Source organism: Protobothrops mucrosquamatus, unplaced genomic scaffold, assembly GCF_001527695.2.
Source record: "Protobothrops mucrosquamatus isolate PMUCROS unplaced genomic scaffold, P.Mucros_1.0 scaffold827, whole genome shotgun sequence".
In the NCBI taxonomy this organism is placed as follows: Eukaryota; Metazoa; Chordata; class Lepidosauria; order Squamata; family Viperidae; genus Protobothrops; species Protobothrops mucrosquamatus.
Window position 1 is genome coordinate 549,426 of NW_015387087.1, and position 20,887 is coordinate 570,312.

The 20,887-nt window shown below is 42.7% G+C and overlaps 1 protein-coding gene across 1 annotated transcript in view; it reads right to left on the minus strand.

Annotated features, from left to right (window-relative positions):
- Positions 1-2,265: 2,265 nt before the first annotated feature.
- The window catches only part of SHCBP1 (SHC binding and spindle associated 1), a 30,461-nt gene continuing 11,839 nt past the window's right edge, over positions 2,266-20,887 (minus strand). Inside the window, exons 6-12 of the mRNA XM_015818959.1 lie at positions 20,469-20,702; positions 19,203-19,371; positions 16,920-17,040; positions 9,729-9,860; positions 7,126-7,244; positions 3,105-3,237; positions 2,266-2,576 (exon numbers count right to left, since the gene is read on the minus strand). Of these exons, the coding sequence (XP_015674445.1) occupies positions 2,266-2,576; positions 3,105-3,237; positions 7,126-7,244; positions 9,729-9,860; positions 16,920-17,040; positions 19,203-19,371; positions 20,469-20,702 (1,219 nt within the window). The remainder of the gene's footprint in view (positions 2,577-3,104; positions 3,238-7,125; positions 7,245-9,728; positions 9,861-16,919; positions 17,041-19,202; positions 19,372-20,468; positions 20,703-20,887) is intronic.

The window sequence follows — 20,887 nt, forward strand, 5'->3', positions numbered from 1 at the left end:
TATTACAGATATCGTCGCAGGATGGAAGCAGTTCCTAGTAAGGCTGCCTTTTGCAATTGACTAATAGCGAATTTGTCAATGCCAATGGTGTTCAATAACTATTATTATTATTATTATTATTATTATTATTATTATTATTATTATTATTATTATTATTATTATTATTATTATTATTATTATTATTATTATTATTATTATTATGCAGCCCAGAGTACATCCTTCTTAGCAATGAGCAAGAAACAACAAGCCTCAACTCAACCAAGACTGGCAAGACAAGCTATTATATATACAGTAAACCAACAAACTTCACCCCTGCCATACACTGATGGTGTTAGTTAGCCTGGTAATAAAAAGTCTAAAGGAAAACATACAGAGAATGCCCCCCAAAAAACCCAACAGCAATTGGCATCCCTATGAAGAACAAAAGGGAGTGCAATGACCCACATACCGTGTGATAGGGTGAGCTCCGATTCTTGGCTCAGCTCCTGCGAACCTAGCAGTTTGAAAACATGCAAGTGCAAGTAGATAATAATAATAATAATAACTTTATTACGGTCATAGACCAGCAATAGGTACCAAGTAGATAAATAGGTACCACTTCGGTGGGATGGTAGCTGTCAACGCTGCAAATACTGTAAGGTGGGAGGGAAATGTTTAGAATTACATGCATAGCGGAAAAGAAGCCAGTCCTAAGCATTCCCCCATGCTGTGCTGATGTGGCTGTAACATTAATAAATGCTTTTAGGAGAAAACATGCCTGAAAGTCCTTTTAAGTGTTTCGTTACTCAGACACATGACAGTAGCACCGTTCTGCGCACCTTGGAGTAGAGTCATGCCAGCCACGCAACCAGAGAAGCATCTTCAGACAAGGCTGGCTCCCTCAGCTGGAAATGGAGATGAGGACCGCCCCTTAGAGCTGTACAAAACTGGACAGGGGGAACATTTACCTTTTTTTATGAAGCACAGGGAAGAGATGCAAGGCACATCCTATTTCTCACAGTCAACCATAAGGACCCATTTGGATGCTGATTTGGTTGAACCTAAAACCATCAAAATATTCCATAATTTGATTCTTCTGAACCACAAAGGCTCTGCAGATCTTTGGCCTAAAAAGGTTCTGCAGATCTTTCGAAGCACGCGTTCAAACCAAACCACGCCTTTCGCACATGCCCTCCTGAACTTCTCAATTTAGCAATTGTTGTTAGTTGCGAAGTCATGTCCGACCCATCGTGACCCCATGGACAATGTTCCTCCAGGCCTTCCTATCCTCTACCATCTTCTGGAGTCCATTGAAGCTCACGCCTGCTGCTTCAGTGACTCCATCCAGCCACCTCATTCTCTGTCATCCCCTCCTTCTATTGCCCTCAATCTTTCCCAGCATTAGGCTCTTCTCCAGTGAGTCCTTCCTTCTCATTAGGTGGCCAAAGTACTTGAGTTTCAACTTCAGGATCTGGCCTTCTAAAAAGCAGTCAGGGTTGATCTCCTCTAGGACTGATCGGTTTGATCGCCTTCCAGTCCAGGGGACTCACAGGAGTCTTCTCCAGCACCAGAGTTCAAAGGCCTCAATTCTTTTGCGCTCAGCCTTAGCAATAGAGGTGGATAAAATTTCAAACCGTTCTGGTCACAACTAGAAATGGATTTCAGAGCAAAAGACAATATCCCATTATTTTCTCCCCCCCCAAAAAACCTGCATTCCCCAAATATAGGCAACACAGAGATAAAATTCAAAAGCTTATTTCTGTTGCCAAAAAGATACAAGAGGACAATTTTGCTAAATAGAAAGGTTTACTCAATGTAGCTGAAAATGACACACAGCCATGGCTCAAAAAAACCGAACGTTCATGTTACCTGCATCACGAGGTAGAAGGGCAGTGTCAACAGTCTCCCTTTAAATATACAGAGCTTTATTTCATTTTTAAAACAGGGTGATTGATTTTAGATATAAATAGTGTAACTATAAATTGATACACAAACCCAGTAAGGATGAAGCTTCTCTGTTCAGGAGACTCAATCGGAGAGCTTTCAACTCTCAAGTTATGGCTTCAAGACTCACTCTAGGCAACATATGACTTTCACTGCTGCGAAGCACACACACACGCACTGCTGAAAAGGATACACGAGGAACACAGGGAAGCAGGGAGTATAACCAGATTTAAAAAAAAATTTTAAAAAGCAAGAGTCAAGATCTTGAGTTTTAGCTATTCTGGAAGGCATCCGTGCTTAGCTGCTGGTGATCTTGTTGGCTTTATAATGCAATTCAGAAAGTCAGTAAAGGAAAGTTCCAAAACACCCCTTCCCATTACGCTGGAACTGGTTGCCCATGATGGACACGAACATCTCCTGAGACATCTGGCTGTCTGCCTCTGGGATATCCAGCTGGCTCCGTCTCTTTTGGCACAGCTGGTTCTTCTTCAGCAAGGCGGCCCAAATCTCCTCTGAAATCTGAAGATTGCCTTCTCCGTGATCGTCGTCATTGTCTCTTCCATAAAGGCCCACTTCACTGCTACCCAATTCATGAAGACCTTCACAGTTCTCAGTGGTGGCACCGTCAGCAGACGTGCTCTCTTTCGTTTGCTCTAAATCAGAAAGAGTGACACCAAATTGATTTCACAGCTTATTGGAGTCAGTCAGTCCAGGATTGACTTAATCTACAATGGATTCATGCATCGGACGAGGCCATAAGAGGGTTTGGTTAGTTCCTACTTAGTGCATTGGGGGAATCCAACTGCTGCAGTATGAAAACACTGGCTTAGGCTACATTGCAACCTGTAGCCTGCACCATGCCCTTTCTGCAAGCTTCATGGTAATGCTGATGGATTTGCCTGTACTGTAATATATTTTTTTCTTTTAACAATCCCTTGAATCAGGGTGGAGTCAAAGCGACTGAATGGAGCTGAGCATTTGCTGGCCAGATGCCCTTCCTGACACCTGTATGGAGATATTTGACAGCAGATATTTGCCTTTTGCACCCAGAGAGAGAAGTATCTGCTGCTACCTGGGATTGAATTCACAGCCTGCCTCCTGATTGTATGGCGAGAGTTCTGCCTCTAGGCCATGAGGCCACTCATTGGCCAGTACTATAAATAACATCTATAAAATCATACCTGACGTGCTTTCTGGCGCGATCTCAGTAGCCTCTTTAGGTTTCACCAGCACCACACCGTAGCCTTCATTATTGTGTATCACATTGTTCTTCATGGTTATCTTGGGAACATCACAATGGTCATCCAAAAAGTTCTAAAAGTCGAGAGAGAGTTGCATGAGATCTACCCAGCTCAACAGTTCTAAGGAGACGCCTTTTCAACTTATTTGCAGATGGAAAGCTGAAGGCCCACGTATAACGACTCGCAATGGAGCGGAAAGAAGCAATAACAAAAGCTAGGCCATTCACCATCCTGCCAACATCTGCCATCCAGATGTTAAGCAGAGCTACAGAAATCAGCGTCTGGAATCAACTTCCTAATTTCCTAATCCGCTTTGCGGGTACTGTGCGATCGTGGTTTTACCAAACCTGGACAGAAGAGGTCCATGATCTAATCCTACCTTGATCATGGAGATTATTGGGTGACCTTGGGACAATTTCTCTCTCTCTCTCTCTCAGCCCAACTTACCTTCAAGTCTACAGTGAGGATAAATGGAGGAGAGATCCACCGAATGCATTGTCTTGACCTCACAGGCAAATAACCCAATAAAAAAATATATCTTCCTACCAGTGGGGGTTTTTTCCCTGCTTTTAATGTAGATAAAGAAACAGAGTGCTTTTTTCAATTCTCATTCATCTAATTTTACAACAATTCTAATAATAATAATAATAATAATAATAATAATAATAATAATAATAATAATAATAATAATAATAATAATAATAATAATAATAATAGTTGGAAGGGACCTTGGAGGTCATCTGGTCCAACCCTCTGCTCAGGCAGGAAACCCTATACCATTTCGGTCAAATGGCTGTCCAGTCTCTTCTTAAAAACTTCCAGTGTTGGAGCATTCACCGCTTCTGGAGGCAGGTTGTTCCACTGGTTAATTGTTCTAACTGTCAGGAAATTTCTCCTTAGTTCTAGGTTGCTTCTCTCCTTGCTTAGTTTCCACACGTTGCTTCTTGTCCTGCCTTCAGGCGCTTTGGAGAATAGCCTGACTCCCTCTTCTTTGTGGCAGCCCCTGAGATACTGGAACACTGCTATCATGTCCCCCCTCGTCCTTCTCTTCGTTAAACTAGACATACCCAATTCCAGCAACTGTTCCTTATGTTTTAGCCTCCAGCCCCCTAATCATCTTTGTTGCTCTTCTCTTTCTAGAGTCTCAACATCTTTTTTACATCGCGGTGACCAAAACTGGATGCAGTATTCCAAGTGTGGCCTTACCAAGGGATTGTAAAGTGGTATTAACACTTCACATGATCTTGATTCTATCCCTCTGTTAATGCAGCCCAGCACTGTGTTGGCCTTTTTGGCAGCTGCAGCACACTGCTGGCCCATATTTAAGTGATTGTCCACTAGGACTCCGAGGTCCCTCTCACAGTTACTACTATTGAGCAAGGTACCCCCTATACTATACCTGTACACTTGGTTTTTCTTGCCTAAATGTAGAACCTTACTTTTTTCACCACTGAATTTCATTTTGTTAGATAGCGCCCAGTGTTGAATGAGAAGCAAAATGTCTTCAAGCAAAAAACAAGAAGTTTCAATTGCCTCTTGAAAAAGCACCTCAGTTTTTGCAACACTTCCCAGTAGGGTCCCTCTGGTGCAGAAGTAATACAACTGAGGGCACTGTAAAGGGTTACTATAGGATGAAAAAAACACCAACTTTCTTTTGTGAGAAAGATTCTACTCCACAAAACGAGCAAAACACAATGACACTGGTCGTTTGAGAAAGAACCACTTTGCTACGCTTCCATTTGCACTCCTTTGTGCTTTTTTTAATTAAAAAAAAAAATCCTGGGGGCTTTTCTGACAATTTGGTCTTTTTAACCTTATCGATTTGTTAGGCAAAGTTGTTGCCTGAGTTTGTAACCATGAATTGAAGGTTCGCTCTTGTGTGGAACTATTCCTAGGGAAGAAATGTTACCACATCGGGTAAGGGTTAGTTTCACGTCCACGACGGACCCATCTAAAGTTAGGGTCGTGGGACTTTAAACCTCCTCGAGAAGAAGAAGTGGTTAAGAAGCAGGTCAAAAATAGGAGAGACCGTGTCCCAAAGGTGCTTTTTCAAGAGGCAACTGGACCTTCTTGTTTTTCCTTGAAGACCTTTCGCTTCTCATCCAAGAAGCTTCTTCAGTTCTTCAGAAGATGTTTCGCTTCTCATCCAAGAAGCTTCTTCAGTTCTTCAGAAGATGTTTCGCTTCTCATCCAAGAAGCTTCTTCAGTTCTTCAGAAGACGTTTTGCTTCTCATCCAAGAAGCTTCTTCAGTTCTTCAGAAGACGTTTCGCTTCTCATCCAAGAAGCTTCTTCAGTTCTTCAGAAGATGTTTCGCTTCTCATCCAAGAAGCTTCTTCCCTTCTTCAGAAGACATTTTGCTTCTCATCCAAGAAACTTCTTTAGTTCTTCACAAGACGTTTTGCTTCTCATCCAAGAAGCTTCTTCAGTTCTTCAGAAGATGTTTCGCTTCTCATCCAAGAAGCTTCTTCAGTTCTTCAGAAGATGTTTCGCTTCTCATCCAAGAAGCTTCTTCAGTTCTTCAGAACTGAAGAAGCTTCGTGGATGAGAAGCAAAGCGTCTTCAAGGAAAAACCAAGAAAGTCCAGTTGCCTCTTGAAAGAATCACCCTTGGGACAACCATGATCTGGATGACTGAGAATCTCCATAGACACACAAGAGACAATAGCAATGAAGATGCTAACTTGGTCTGAACTGGGCAGTAATTGCAGGGTGATTGCTGGAAACTTCTCTAGTGAAAGCTGCCTTCAATAAAAAAAAATCAGTCAAATGGATGGCAAGAGGCGGCAAATGTAGCAAACAGCGTGGAAAACTACAAAAAGGTTCAAGCAGAGGAAATCCCCCGACTTAGGACCGCAATGGAACCTCCCCATTACGGCCGTAAATCGTGATGTTTGTGACCAGATCCTATTTTACAACTTTTGCAGCAGTCATTAAGCAAATGCCACAGTCATAAAGCAAAAGTTCCGGTTGTTGAGTGAACCCATTGTTCGCTACGGGGCAGAAATAAACGCCATTTTGTTTGGCAAAAACATTGTACGTGACAGTTATGTGACCATGGGACACTGCAAACAGCCATAAATGTCGGCCGCTTGCCAAGCCCCTGAAATGCAGCCATGTGACCTTGCAGGTCATCGAGTCCAACCCCCTGCTCAGGCAGGAAACCCTATACCATTTCAGACAAATGGCTGTCCAGTTTCTTCTTAAAAATTTCCAGTGTTGGAGCACCCACAGCTTCTGGAGGCGGGTTCTTTCACTGGTTAATTGTGCTAACTGTCAGGAAGTTTCTCCTTAGTTCTAGGTTGCTTCTCTCCTTGATTAGTTTTCATCTCAACGAAGAACAGGACGGAAGTCCGCGAAACCTCTTATCGAACTGAGGGAGAAGAAACCCCGTCGGGGAGTTTATAACCTTGTAACGGATACAGTGGGGAGCAGGAAGAGAAGTAATCTGATCTGTATGGGTTAGGGTTGTTGGCAAGGAATATACAAAATCGGAGGCCAGGGGACTAGTAGAAACAACGAGAAGAGACCACTTTTTTTAGAGTCTCAACATCTTTTTTACATCGTGATGAAGTAATGTTTGAGGAGTTTATCATAATTTCAAACAGCTGCTAAACAACTGGTCCTAAGTCCAGGATGACCTGTAGCGGAAGAGTCAGCTATTCGCTCTAGTTTGTTCAAATCTATGGCTACATCACAAGTAGCTAAGACCTTCTGAACATAGCAAGAGCTATTTCTCAACAAACATGCACAGAGCTATCATGAGGTCCATTCTTGGACTTCTACCAGCTCTTGCAATGTGCTATTGCTGGTATTGGCAACCCATGTAGCTTTATTTGAACACTTTATTTGTGATCAATCCAGCTTCTTTTGACAGAGATGTCATCTACAGCAATGGTTCCATAGAAGCTCTTTGATGCTCTGGGAAAGAGGACAACCAACGAATGCCAACGTCTGTTCCTACCTTAGATCCATACAAGTCAGAGTTCTTCATTAAGAACTCGGCAGATGTCCAGATGGCAACTCCAGTTGTTTCACACTGCAACACACAGTTTTCCAGAGTGGTCCTTCCTTGATGAACACCTGCAAAAATATTGTGCTCTTGAATCTGTGGGCTCACAATCAAGACTTAAAGAGACAAAACTTCCCGGTGAGCATAAACAAGGAATTCCAAAATGTTTTTGAGCTCAACAACTTTGTCAGGCTCATTCTTAAGTTAGCAGAGGCTGATTTGCACAAACACAACCATCCATTGATCTCAAAACACAAAGCCCCAGGTGCATTTTGAGTTGCACAAGCTGGTAGGCAGGTTCTTTTGTGGATGACACACGCTTTGATTAAAAATCAATGAGCGCAATCATTTCTTGATGATAAAAGTAGCAATCAACACACGGGCTCTCAGAAGTCTCGTCTGAAGAAACAGAGCAGAGTTATTCTAAACAAGTCAGTTATAAAAAATAATAAATCTTTGAACTGTTGGGTTAGTACTCCCCAGATCCTTAACCTGCGTGAGGTGTGTTGCCCGACACTTTGGATGAAACCAAGACGAAGAAAGGAACTCTTGAGAATTTAGAAGCATTTCTAGACGTTTTAGGCCAGTTCTGATTTTCTTGCATCAAAATGCAGAAGCTTATATTAAACACTTATTTTTTTTTGAAAAGGACACAATGTATAAATTTACTCTTTTAAAGAATATATTAGGGACAAGCAATTAATAGCTTTCTTCAAGAGTGGCTCAAGCACCCTCTCCCCAATTTTATTTTTTTTTTGGTGAGTGAATATATTTTCACATAAAAGGTGCTGAAATAATCTTGCTAGCCCATGGAGCATTTGTTATTCAAATCCACATCTCAGATGATGAAGTGTTAATTATCACCTTCTTCAAAAGGCAGAGGGACATAGCTAACGAAAATTCATCAAATTCGGAGGGAGGGAGGGAGAAAAGAGGACAGGAGAGATGGCAGGTCCCCATTAGGAAACAAAGTCTTTAAAGAAACTTTTAGCCAGACACATCAAATCAATATGGGTTATTAACATGGAAAGAAATGAATGGGGAAAGGGAATACAATAACATTAGAACAATGAATACCCTAAAGCGGTTAATTCTGAATATTATAATCAAGAAGCAGGGTGTTACCCAAAGGATGGGATCCTCAAATCTATTTCTCTGTGGAGTTCTTGGTCTCCTCTGAACTTTGTTGTTGCTTTCAGGTGTTTCGCTACCTGCGTAGGTAACATCATGAGTACTTGGTTGCAAACAAACAGCCAAGCTCAGAGAACATCAAAGACTCCACAGTTCAACTCCGAGTTAAATATATTGTCCACCATTGGAATATTTCTCTGAATATAAAAAAACAAAGACAGTGTTCAGACAACTAGTCCAGGTTTTTTTTTTTTGTTGTTTTTAAACCTAGCAAATGCATTTCTACAACATGCTAGACTCAGTGTATTAAATTTACTAGAGAGGTCAGCAACCAGTTTAAGGGTGCCAGGGAGTACTGCTTGTGCGCTATTCTCTCCTGATGGCTTCTGTCATAGGTTAGCCAGCAGAAGACAACACCTTGTAATAGACCCGTGGTGGCGCAGTGGTTAGAAAGCAGTATTGCAGGCTGACTCTGCTCACTGCCCAGAGTTCGATCCTGACAGCCTCAAGGTTGACTCAACCTTCCATCCATACAAGGTTGGCAAAAAATGAGGAGCCAGATGGCTGGGGGCAAGAGGCTGACTCTGCAAACCCCTTAGAGAGGCTATAAAGACTTTGTCAAGAGTGAAGGTTTTGCAGCTACGTGCCTCTTTGTTTTCATCTTGCCATTAGATAAAGGGGGGGCAGGAGGAAATGATGGTTTCGACTGGGTTAGTTAGAGAAACGAAACCTTTCCAGTTCTTTGGAAGTTTGCTGAGAGAAATCTGCTTGGAAACCTTTCAAGGACATTCTAGCACAGTGGTGGCGAACCTATGGCACGGGTGCCAGAGGCAGCACTCAGAGCCCTCTCTGTGGGCACGCGCGCCGTCGCCCCAGTCCTAGGCCTTCAGCTGGGTTTTATAAAATCTTTTCGCTTTAGGCCTCTGCTGCCATGTGCAAAAAAAAAAAAGGTTCAATCAATCAGTCAATTTCAACTTCTCGCGGGGAAAAAAAAGTTCTTGCAAAGTTGGAATTGATTGATTGAACTTTTTAGTCCCACCCAGTCTGCCGTTACCACCGCAGCCACGCCCACCCAATGGGCCACACCCACCCGGCACTTGACGATTAATAAGTGGGTTTGGGGTTGCAATTTGGGCACTCGGTCTCTAAAAGGTTCGCCATCACTGTTCTAGCAAGTGTGGAGAAGATACCAGACAATTCTCATAACAAAGAGGATTTGTTCACGTGAGTGATTTGGACCTCGGGGTGGGGGCTGGGGCTGGGAATGTCATTGTTATATGCTATGCTTAGATGCCTTGGGATTATGAAGACATTATGAAGCGGTATACAAGTCTAAGGGCTATTGCTATCAGTCCCAGCAGTGCATCTTGGAACATCCATTGGTTGCAGATGCCTCATTTCACTCGGGAAGTCAAGAAACTCACTCAAAATGCCTTTCACCGCATCATGTTGGATAAGCTTCAGGTTAGAAATTTTCACATCCTTTCCGGCACATTCCACGAAAGCATGTACCTTCCCTTGCTTTTCTATCACGATGTCATCCGGCAGTCCATAGCCTTTGCACCAAAAAAAAAAAAAAGAGTGATTATCTTTTGGTAGGTTATTAGATCTCCAAAGTAGATCCTTCCATAGAGAAATACTCTCTCCGCCTCATCCCATGTTTATGTCGGATAGAAATAACATTTTCTCTAGTTCTACAATCGGATCATGCTGAACAGCCAGGAATTATTCTAAACACTGACCGTTGATCTTTGCACTGTTCTAGAAAAACATATTGACTATGGTTTGAATCATAATTCTACGCATCTGCATTATAAACATCAGTTTGCTATATTCAGCGGTCTCATATGTCCAAACTCGTGGTAGGGCATCACACAAAATGACTCGATTTTAAAGAAGTTGATGTCTATTTATTTTTTTCAGGAAGCAGTATTCAAAATTTATTGGAAGCCGTATTCTTGATTAAACAAGTAACCCTTCCTAATCTGTGCAGCATCCCTTATCTACTTAAAGCGTTGTTTTAAGAGAAGTACCGTTATGTACCACTTAGGAATGATAAAATGGCTTCATGTCTCTTGAATTAGCTTTTCTCAAATTGATATTCTCCAGATGTGCCCAGGTACGGCTCACACCATCTCCAACTATAACGCAGTACACCTTGAAAGGTACACACCGGCTTAAAGATAAATTCCTCGGTAATCCCTCCAAACAAAGGAGGTAGGATGAGCTGTGGAAAGATACCTTTTAAAGAAGCAGCCTCTTTTCCTGGCCTCACTCAATGGCTGTGCAATCCCAGGGAAACATAAATAAGGTAGTGCCAACAGACTATGATAAGACCCTTCTGAGACATCGTGGGTATGTTGCTGGAATCTCCTTACCTCAAACATGTGTTTTCCTAGGATTGTATGACCCATTGGCAGGACCAGGAGAAGACACATCCCTTCTTTAAAGAAGCACCAGAGGAATGACATGCCTACCTTGTCCACTCTAAAGCACCTTCTTGGCTCCAAGTCCAAAATGCTGGACATTCAAAGGACTTGTAATACTCCCCATTTAGAAGGCAGCAATAAGCAAGCAACTAAGATTGCTTGTGAGTAGCCAGTCTCCTGGTTGTTAATTTCAATGTTATCTGAGGAACTGTCTCACCTCAACAGGATTGGCCCATCCCACCCATGCTAGCAAAAGGGGCAAGTTGCTAACCATTGGTCAAGGAATTTGGGCTGGCAGTGGTCCAGGAGAAGATCCTTTTCTGTGCTGTGGCTCCTATTCTCTGGAACAACCTACCCCCAAGGGGGGATCCTCACCTGCCATCTTGGCCTTCAGAAATGGCCTGAACATCTGACTCTACTAATTGTCCTGGGGCCATGTCATCCTGGAGGTGCCCAATAGATTGAGGTAAGACCCCCATCTTCTCCCTGTGTGTGTTTTGCTCCTTTCCTCCCCACCTTTGTTAATTTTTAAGGCAATTTTAGTGTTAATATTTATTGTTTTACTGTTTTATCGTGTTGTTTTTAACTGGTTGTAAGCTTCTAGATGAATTGGGCAGCATATAAGTTTAATAAATAAACATGTGGATGTTATGCGATGGGAGACCACACTAGTCCTTCCAGTTTGGGACTTTTCATTTTTCTTTTCATTATGTTAAAATGGACAGAAAGGAATGTTTTGTCATGACAGAGCATCTATTTGATCCCATTGTCGTCCCACATCATGATTCAGATCTCCTATTTATAAACCTCTACATCATTTAAAAGGAAAGGTCTGCGGTTTCCTCACACTTAGGTAAGTCTTTAAAACAACTGCTTTTTTTTTTTTTAAGACCAAGGCTAAGTTAACTCAGTTATCCGCTATTGTTTACTCCAAATCACTTAAAGAAATTTATGAGCATGTAAAGCTTTTATGGCCTGTCACGAGCATAACGACATGGCAACCAGGGAATAGAGATACCATCAGCGTCATGGCATTTATTTTTTTCTGCTTTTTTTTTTTTAAAGCATCTCCAAACTCAAGAGATGGGTCGAATGAAGAGATGCGTGATAAAGCTGTCAACTTGAAGAAGAAGAAAAAGTGTTCTAGGTGCCTTGTAAGAAGCTTAATTAATTTTGCATAGCCTAGACAGCCACTTGTCTGAAATGGTATAGGTCAGTGATGGCGAACCTTTTAGAGACCGAGTGCCCAAACTGCAACCCCAAACCCACTTATGCATCGTCGAGTGCCGGGTGGGTGTGGCCCATTGGCTGGCCGTGGCCCATTGGGTGGGCGTGGCTGCAGTGGTAACGGCAGACTGGGTGGGACTAAAAAGTTCAATCAATCAATTTCAACATTGCGAGATCTTTTTTTTTCCCGCGAGAAGTTGAAATTGACTGATTGAACCTTTTTTTTTTTTTTTGCACACGGCGGCAGAGGCCTAAAGCAAAAAGGTTTTATAAAACCCAGCTGAAGGCTTAGGACTGGGGCCACGGCGCGCGTGCCCACAGAGAGGGCTCTGAGTGCCATCTCTGGCACCCGTGCCATAGGTTCGCCACCACTGGTATAGGTCCTCCTGCTTGAGCAGGAGGCTGGACTAGAAGACCTCCAAGGTCCCTTCCAGCTTATATTCTGATTCTGGTTCGGTACTAGCAGCCTACCCTTCCTCCTTAAAAAAAAGCAAGGCGTACCCCCAACTTCATCCTGACAAGCTGCAACAATTCTCTCTCGTTGGGCCTTCTTTGCAATTATACCTCCTGCATCATTAATCCTGACGGTGAGGTGCCTCCACCCTTCAAAGCATCGCTGGGCTGCTTCGGCTTTCCTGATTCTCAAAAGGGGCTCCGTTGACAGGCAGGGAGACTTCCTGACTCTTGATCAATCACCGCATCCACTCTGCGAATTGACTTGACCCAGGCTTTGTTCCTGAAGAGCAGGGGGTCTTCAAACTTGGCCCTTTTATGACTTGTGGACTTCAACTCCCAGAATTCCTCAGCCAGGCACGTGTGCCTGGCTGAGGAATTCTGGGAGTTGAAGTCCACAAGTCATAAAAGGGCCAAGTTTGAAGACCCCCTGCTGAAGAGCTTCAGGCTGAAGGCCGGTCTACCGCACTTTGAATAGACCAGGCTTGATCCCATTTGCCTGACCTCTCCGACGGGAAGCGATTTGTCACAAAGATCACCTCGTGTGCCCAAACCGGCTTATCCTCACCCCTACCGAGAAATGAAAATAATTGCAACTTCATCTTCCTGCAGGGGGTTCGGCAAGGCAGGCTGGCGTGGATATCTGCATAAATCCAGTGTTTGAGAGGAGGAACCGGAGAGGGGGGGAAGCAAGAAAATCGTCGTAAAAACCAACAATGTAAAAGAAGTAGAAAAAAGAAGAAGAAGGAGAAGGAGAAGGAGAAGGAGAAGGAGAAGGAGAAGAAGAAGAAGAAGAAGAAGAAGAAGAAGAAGAAGAAGAAGAAGAAGAAGAAGAAGAAGAAGAAGAAGAAGAAGAAGAAGAAGAAGAAGAAGAAGAAGAAGAAGAAGAAGAAGAAGAAGAAAGAAAGAAAGAAAGAAAGAAAGAAAGAAAAAAAAAAGAAAGAAAGAAAGAAAAGAAAGAAAGAAAAGAAAAGAAAAGAAAAGAAAAGAAAAGAAAAGAAAAGAAAAGATAAGATGACTGACACAGAGAAGGGAGGGGAAATTAGAACCCCCAAAAAAGCAGGAAATTAAAAAAAAACACCTCAGCTCTTTTTCTATTAGGAAGTTTTGACAAGATGAAGAATGAGCCTTCAACAAAGCCGGGAGAATCTAGGAGAGCAATAGACATGCCTGTTATGTTAACAATGAATGGCAGGCCTCAAATTAAAACCAGAAACTTTTTTTATTAGGGATCACCAAGGAGAAATTCAGCAAAGGATCTTTATACTTAATACTGCACATTCTAACTGCAGCGAGACTAGCCTATGCTCAGAAATGGAAAAGAAAAGAAATCCCTACCCAAGAAGTAATAAATGGATAGGTTAACACTGATGATGGTGCCTAGCTGGGTAACGAAACGTCTGCAAGGAAACAACCAAGCTCAGAGAGTGCCATGACCCCTTCACCTTTTGGGTTCAACAGCACACAGGTAGTCTCGACATATGACCACAAATCGGACCGAAACCCCTGTTGCTAAGCAAGGTGGTCAGTAAGTGAGCTGAGACTGATTTTACAGCCTTTTGTCACAGTGATTAAGCAAATCACAACGGTCGCTTAATGCGTCATGCAGTCATTAAGTCAATCCATCTTTTCCCATTGACTCTGCTTGTTGGAAGTGGGCTAGGAAAGTCACAAACGGAGAGCCCGGGACACAGCAAGTGTTGTAAATGCATTGCCAAATGCCTGGATTGGGATCCTGTGACTGCGGAAACACCGCAACGGTCATAAGTGGTAACTTCAAACGTTGTTAAACAAACGGTCTTAAGTCGAGAATTACCGGTAGCTGTAATGTGCTTGGGGGCACACATGCGCACGCACACCCAAAGCATGAGTAAATGACATTTGCTTATGAGTGGTGTTAGTGCAATGGTATCACCGCACACATCTCCTTTTGTGATTCGTTGAAGATGCTCTACAAATGCCGCCTCTGTCTGCAGCTCTTTAAAGCAGCTAGGTCCTTTCCAGGAAGACTGCAGCTGCGCTGAAAGGCCACATCTGGGTTAAGGACAGATAAAAGCTACCCGCACATCCAGGATCTGAAGCTTTTTTTGCCTTCAGTTTTGAAACACTGCACAGGGTTACTGGAAAGCTCTCTGTGGTCTAGAATCTACACAATATTTTGTGGTGTGAGAATCTATAAATAAGCATTCTTGATACAAGAAACCCAGTTGTAGAATTCTCTCCCTGTTCATTAATTTTGGCCCTTTTTTGGCATTTACTTAAGATCATCTAATCATCGAAACACTGGTTAAGCTGCTTTTTTTATCTCATTTGGAATTCTCTCTGTATTACAGACTTTGAGCTGTTGTTGATAATCAGCACATCCTTTTTATATGTTTTTATTTGTTTGGCTACACCATTTAGGCGGCCATCCATCTCCCAGCAATGTAGGAAAAGTAAAACCAAAAATGAAAATTAAACCAACAATTCAGATAACAAACATCCAAGGCTGAAAAAAATAATTCCCATCTTACAAGAGAAATAATCAACAATGAATCCAATCATCCGGCAGAACTCATTTAACCTCCTGGCCCGAATGTTTTTACGGAATGTGTTCCTTAGCTTACAATAAATTTTAAACCCTCGCTTTTTAATTTATTCTCATTTTTTTTAAATTGTTCCCTGATTTGGATTTATTTTTAAGAAAGAAAACAGGGATTTTTTAAAAAAAAAAAAACAGCAATTAAGCAACACTTCAGGTGCTCATCAAGGAAATACACCTTCAGATTTGCTAGACAATTAATTATATACAATTGGTGCTGCCAATTCAATAACAGAATATGGAAGGCTAGGAAAAAAAGGAGTTTGATAATATTAAAAAGTTTGATCTGCACAGAATGGGCCTCGGAGTTAAGAGTTTTACCAACTTCATATAAAGAAAATCTGTATAAAATGTTTTATAGATGGCACCTGCCGCCAGCAAGATTAGCAAAAATGTTTAAAAATATGTCAGATAGATGTTGGAAATGTAAACATAACATAGGCACGTACTATCACATTTGGTGGACATGTGGTCAGGCAAAGGTCTATTGGAGAAAGATGTGGAGAGGAAAAATGTTGGGTGAACAAGTGGATTTTAAACCTGAACTTTTTTTTTACTAGGTATTATGCCTGAAAAGACTAATAAGCAGAAATTATATTTAATCTTACACATCACCACAGCAGCAAGAATAATTTTTGCACAATACTGGAAGAATGAAGGACTGCCATCAGAAGAAGAAATAATCAGGAAAATATTGGAATGTGCAGAGATGGACAGATTAACTATGAGGTTGAAAGATAAAGAATATACAGACTATTATCAAATTTGGGACCTATTTTATTGTTGGCTAGAGGAAAGAATGAAGGATTAGGAATTTAACATGTATTAGCATAGCAAACTCCAGACAACTTGTTGATTGGAAAAATTAACACATGTTTATGAAAAAAAAAACAATAAAATCTTTATATATAAAAAAAAAAAAGTTTTATCCCAGTTTGCATTCAGAATCTCCAAAATCTCTGCACTATGGTATTAAAATAAAAACATCATTTAGGAATTCAAACAGACCACCAAGCCTAAGAGGTTAATTTACATTTATACTTAGAATTGCCGTAAAAGAATATCTGAATTTGTTTATTTACCTTTCTTTTCTTTGCTTCCTGCACTTTTCTTCTCTTATTTTTTCCTATCTCTCCTTTTTTTTATTCCTTCATTATAGTTCTTGTTCAATTTTATCTTTCATTTTAAAATATATAGGAACATAGATTCAGGTATATACATTTGAATTCAAACGGGTCATCCACCAGAGAGAGATGAATGAGAGAGGTGAAAATTTAACACCTGGTGTAGTTACTGCACAAATCATAGGAATAGGACCATCTTATAATGCCTTGGTAAGACCACACTTGGAATATTGCATCCAGTTTTGGTCACCACAGATGTTGAGACTCTGGAAAGAGTGCAGAGCAGAGCAACAAAGATGATTAGGGGACGGGAGGCTAAAACATAAGAAGAATGGTTGCAAGAATTGGGTATGTCTAATCTAAAAAAGAAGGACTAGTGGTGACATGAAAGCAGTGTTCCTATACTTGAGGAGCTGCTACAAAGAAGAGGGGGTCAACCTGTTCTCCAAAGCCCCTGAGGGCAGGACAAGAAGCAACAGATGGAAACTCATCAAGGAGAGAACCAACCTAGAACTAAGGAGAAACTTCCTGATGGTGAGAACAATCAACCAGTGGAAAGATTTGCCTCCAGAAGTTGTAGGTGCTCCATCACTGAAGCTTTTTAAAAAGAGATAAGACACCCATTTGTCTGAAATTGTACAGGGTTTCCTGCTGGAGCAGGGGGTTGGACTAGAAGACCTCCAAGGTCCCTTCCAACTCTGTTATTCTGAATATCTGTGCTGCGGTAATTCTCCCATCCAGGAAGAAGGGGTTTCTCTCTCTTTAAGGGGGAAATTTTAAAAAATAGACCGAAATACTCACCTTCTAGTGTAACAGAATCAGCGACAGACAATGCTCCTTCAATAATGTAATGGCCAGGACAAATTATTACTCTGTCTCCTTCGTAGCAAGCATTCAAAGCAGACTGTGGATCGTTGTGGAACTAAGAAAGAACATACAGAGTAAGGAGAGCTGGAGAACTGGGGCAATGCCTGTCAAAAAGCAGAACAAGCAGACAGGAAAAACCAACCAAGAAATGAATTTGGATTCAGGATGAGATGGAAGTTAATACACTTCAGATAAGACTATCCCCGGTTCGTTTCATTTCATCCAATCGTTGCCACGTTAAAAAGTAATTATTTATTTAAAATGTTGATATGGCCGCCCCTCTTAAAAACAACTCCGGGTAGCGTGCAACCAAATAAAAACAGGATAAAACAACAGAAACCGTTTAAAATTCCAGCTAGGAAGATTAGCAAGGTCTGGAACCCACGCCAAAAACTTACAAAAAGGCGTGGGTGATTTTGCAGTCCTCAATTTACACCCACTCATATAGTGACCGTTTAAAGTTACAATGGCACTGACTTATGTTGTTTTCAACACATATGGCCATTGCCGAATCCCTGTGGTCACGGGATCAAAATCCAGATGCTTGGCAACTGGCATGTACGCATGACGGTTGCAGCGTCCCGGGGTCACGTGATCCCCTTTTGCAACCTTCTGACAAGCAAAGTCGATGGGGAAACCAGATTCACTTCACAACTGTGAAAGGAGAGTAAAAGAATTAATTGGGACTCATCACTTGGTCCTCCTAGCCCTCCAATTTAGTCATGGCTTATTACTGTCATCTTCAGCTGCTCAGCAACTACGGAGTTAGTAATTTGAATTTTTTGCCCCCTTTTACAACTGCGGCAATTCCCTTAGCAACTGTGGCAAGCAAGGTTGTAAAAATGGGGCAAAACGCACTTAACAAATGTCTCGCTTAGCACCAGAAACTTTGGGCCCAATTGTGGTGGCAAGTCAAGGACCATCTGTCCTGCATTTCAGCAACCATGTGAGATAGGGAATGAAGAAGACCAGATGTTGTGTGGAAAACACTCTGGCCTAGCAGAGTAGCTACCAAGTATTTAAAACCATTCAGATCGCTCACTCCGTAGTTGCTGAACATCTTAAGATGGCAGTCATAAGTCAGGATTCAATCTGAGGCCTAGGAGGACCCAGTGATGAGTCACAATTAATTCCTTTACCTTCTTCTTTACAGCTGAATGCCATCATTTTTCTCCCTCTTGATATGCAGGTTCTGAAGGTTTCGCTTGATAAAAAAATACAGGAAGCCAGAAGTTGCCTTCAAGAGTTACGTGTTTTATTCAGCTGAGCAAAGACGGGCTTCCCTAAAAAGAGAAAAGCCCCAAATATCGAAAAAGGCCTTATTTTTTATACCTAAAGCAATTCATCCAGCACACATAAGATAGAGCAGTGGTGGCGAACCTATGGCACGGGTGCCAGAGGTGGCACTCGGAGCCCTCTCTGTGGGCACACACACCGCCTCCCCAGCCCCACCTTCTCCCACGGCCCCATACCAGGAGCCCCCCCCAGAGGAGAGTCGCCCCTGGGCACGGCCCACACGAAGCAGCGCACCCAAGGACATGGTAGCTGGGCAGGGGGAACAAGACTCCACCCTTGCGCCCCGTTGCACGCAGATGATGCTGCGAGGGACGGGCGGAGGGTGTGGCCGCCATGATGCTACTGGGCTGTCTGGGTGATCTGTGGCAGGCCGTGGAGGTGGTGGGTGGCCCAGTGGGCAGGGCGGAGCGAGGACAGGGGGGCAGTTTTGGGGCACTCGGTCTCTAAAAGGTTCGCCATCACTGAGATAGAGACTTCGTCCTTTAAGGCTGGTAGATAAGAAGGAAGAAAGCAGAAGTAGCTAAAAATGTTCCCTTTTGGGTGGTTTGGGTGTTTCCCCAAGGCACCACATGTTCCCGGGTGGGTTAGGATATTGGGTGTTTCCTTTGCTGTCCTTTCATGACCTTGCATTCATGGGTCTGCAAGTGGCCAGAGAGAGTGGGGCCATCTGCACGTATTCACTGTCCCCTAAGTCCAGGTCAACACTCTTTAGTGTGTCAGCTCTTTTTTATTTTTTTAGTTTCCTCTTACTTCTCGTGTTTTAGCTGTGTTTGGCTTCGCTATCCCTGGCTGGTTAAGAACCGTAAATGAGCTTGACGGCCACTGTAAAAAGAACCCCAGGAAGTGCTATCTAGCCAACCTTGAGCCTCTAAAGAGAAGGGAAGACACTGACCTATCCAGAAATAATTTAACAAAGCCAACCTGGATTTCAATTTCTTCATTGAAATGTTCCGGAGTAAGTTTGTCCCTGAACAGGCATTGCAAGAAACTCGACTGGACTGTAGAACAGACAACGTGGGTGATGGTGGCGTTAGAGGAACGGAGTCCTTTTGCTTTGAGGCTAGCGTGCTTCTTATAACCAAAGACGTATCTAGAACAAACAAAAAACAAACAAACAAGCAGGTAGGTAAGGAGAGACAGTTTGGTCTAGTGCAGGGATAGGCAACCTGGGCTCTTTTATGACTCGTGGACTTCAACTCCCAGAATTCCTGAGCCAGCCATGCTGAGGGGAAAGGGAGAGTTTCCAAGCTGAGCTGTGCTGGCTTAGGAATTCTGGGAGTTGAAGTCCACGAGTCATAAAAGAGCCAAGGTTGACTACCCCTGGTCTAGTGGTTAATATACTAGGCTAGAAAGTGGGAGAAATCTGGCAATTGAAGTCCACAAGTCTTAAAGTTGTCAAGGTTGGACCCCCTGGCTTATGGTATAATTGATGTTTCCTGTCAAAAAGTCAGAAATCTGCTTTGCATTCTGATACAGTTGGTTGCAGGAATTGGGTATGTCTAGTTTAATGAAGAGAAGGACAGGGGGGGACATGATAGCAGTGTTCCAATATCTCAGGGGCTCCTACAAAGAAGAGGGAGTCAAGCTATTCTCCAAAGCACCTGAAGGCAGGACAAGAAGCAACGGATGGAAACTGACCAAGGAGAGAAGCAACCTGGAACTGAGGAGAAACTTCCTGACAGTGAGAACAATTAATCAGTGGAACAACCTGCCTCCAGAAATTATAGGTGCTCTTACACTGGAGGTTTTTAAGAAGAGAGTAGACAGGCGTTTGTCTGAAATGGCATAAGGTCTCCTGCTTAAGCAGGGGGTTGGACTAGATGACCTCCAAGGTCCCTTCCAACTCTGTTATTCTGTTACAGTAACTCCCAACATTTGCAATAATGGCTTTTAAAATCAGAGGCGGCACACTTCTGATTTCCCTCTGTTTTCCTGAGGCAGCCATTGTTAACAGAAAAATAAAAAAAAGTAAATCCATTAACTGCCATCAAATATTTAACCTATAATCTGCTTTGGCCCCGAGACCGAGGTAAGCAAACAAAATTATTCCACAAAAGAATTTAAACCAGGCGGCCGGGGCAGGGGGGGACTGGGGGGGGCAGGGGAAACAGTCCACTTTGCATTGGATTCCGCAGGCAACGCAAATCCTTTGTTCCAGAGCTTTAAACCATGAAATATTTGCTTTACCTGAACAGGAGGCTTTCAATCATTTTCAGCTTCTGTTTCAAGTGCTCGATCTGGTCGTAGAGTTTCATCCCTTCCACCACGGAGACGTTGTCCTTTTCGGAGTCAGAAACGCAGGCCAGGTGGCTGTTCCTGAGGACTTGGAACTTGCCATAGAGCTCCTCGCACTGAGAGAGGTGGCTGTGGTAGTCTGACACCAGAGTTGGCGAGACACGGTCTTCAACGATGTCATAATACCTAAAATTCCGAATGGCGGGAGCGATTGGAGGACGGAACAATACTTGCGTGGCAAAAATCCCTGACGTCCTGTGCAGCAAAACCTGAATTTAAAAAGCCTGCAACTTGATTTATTTAGATCTCCCCTTTGTTACTTTTGCAAATGACCCAAGGAAGACAACATATCCAACACACGTTTCTCCTCC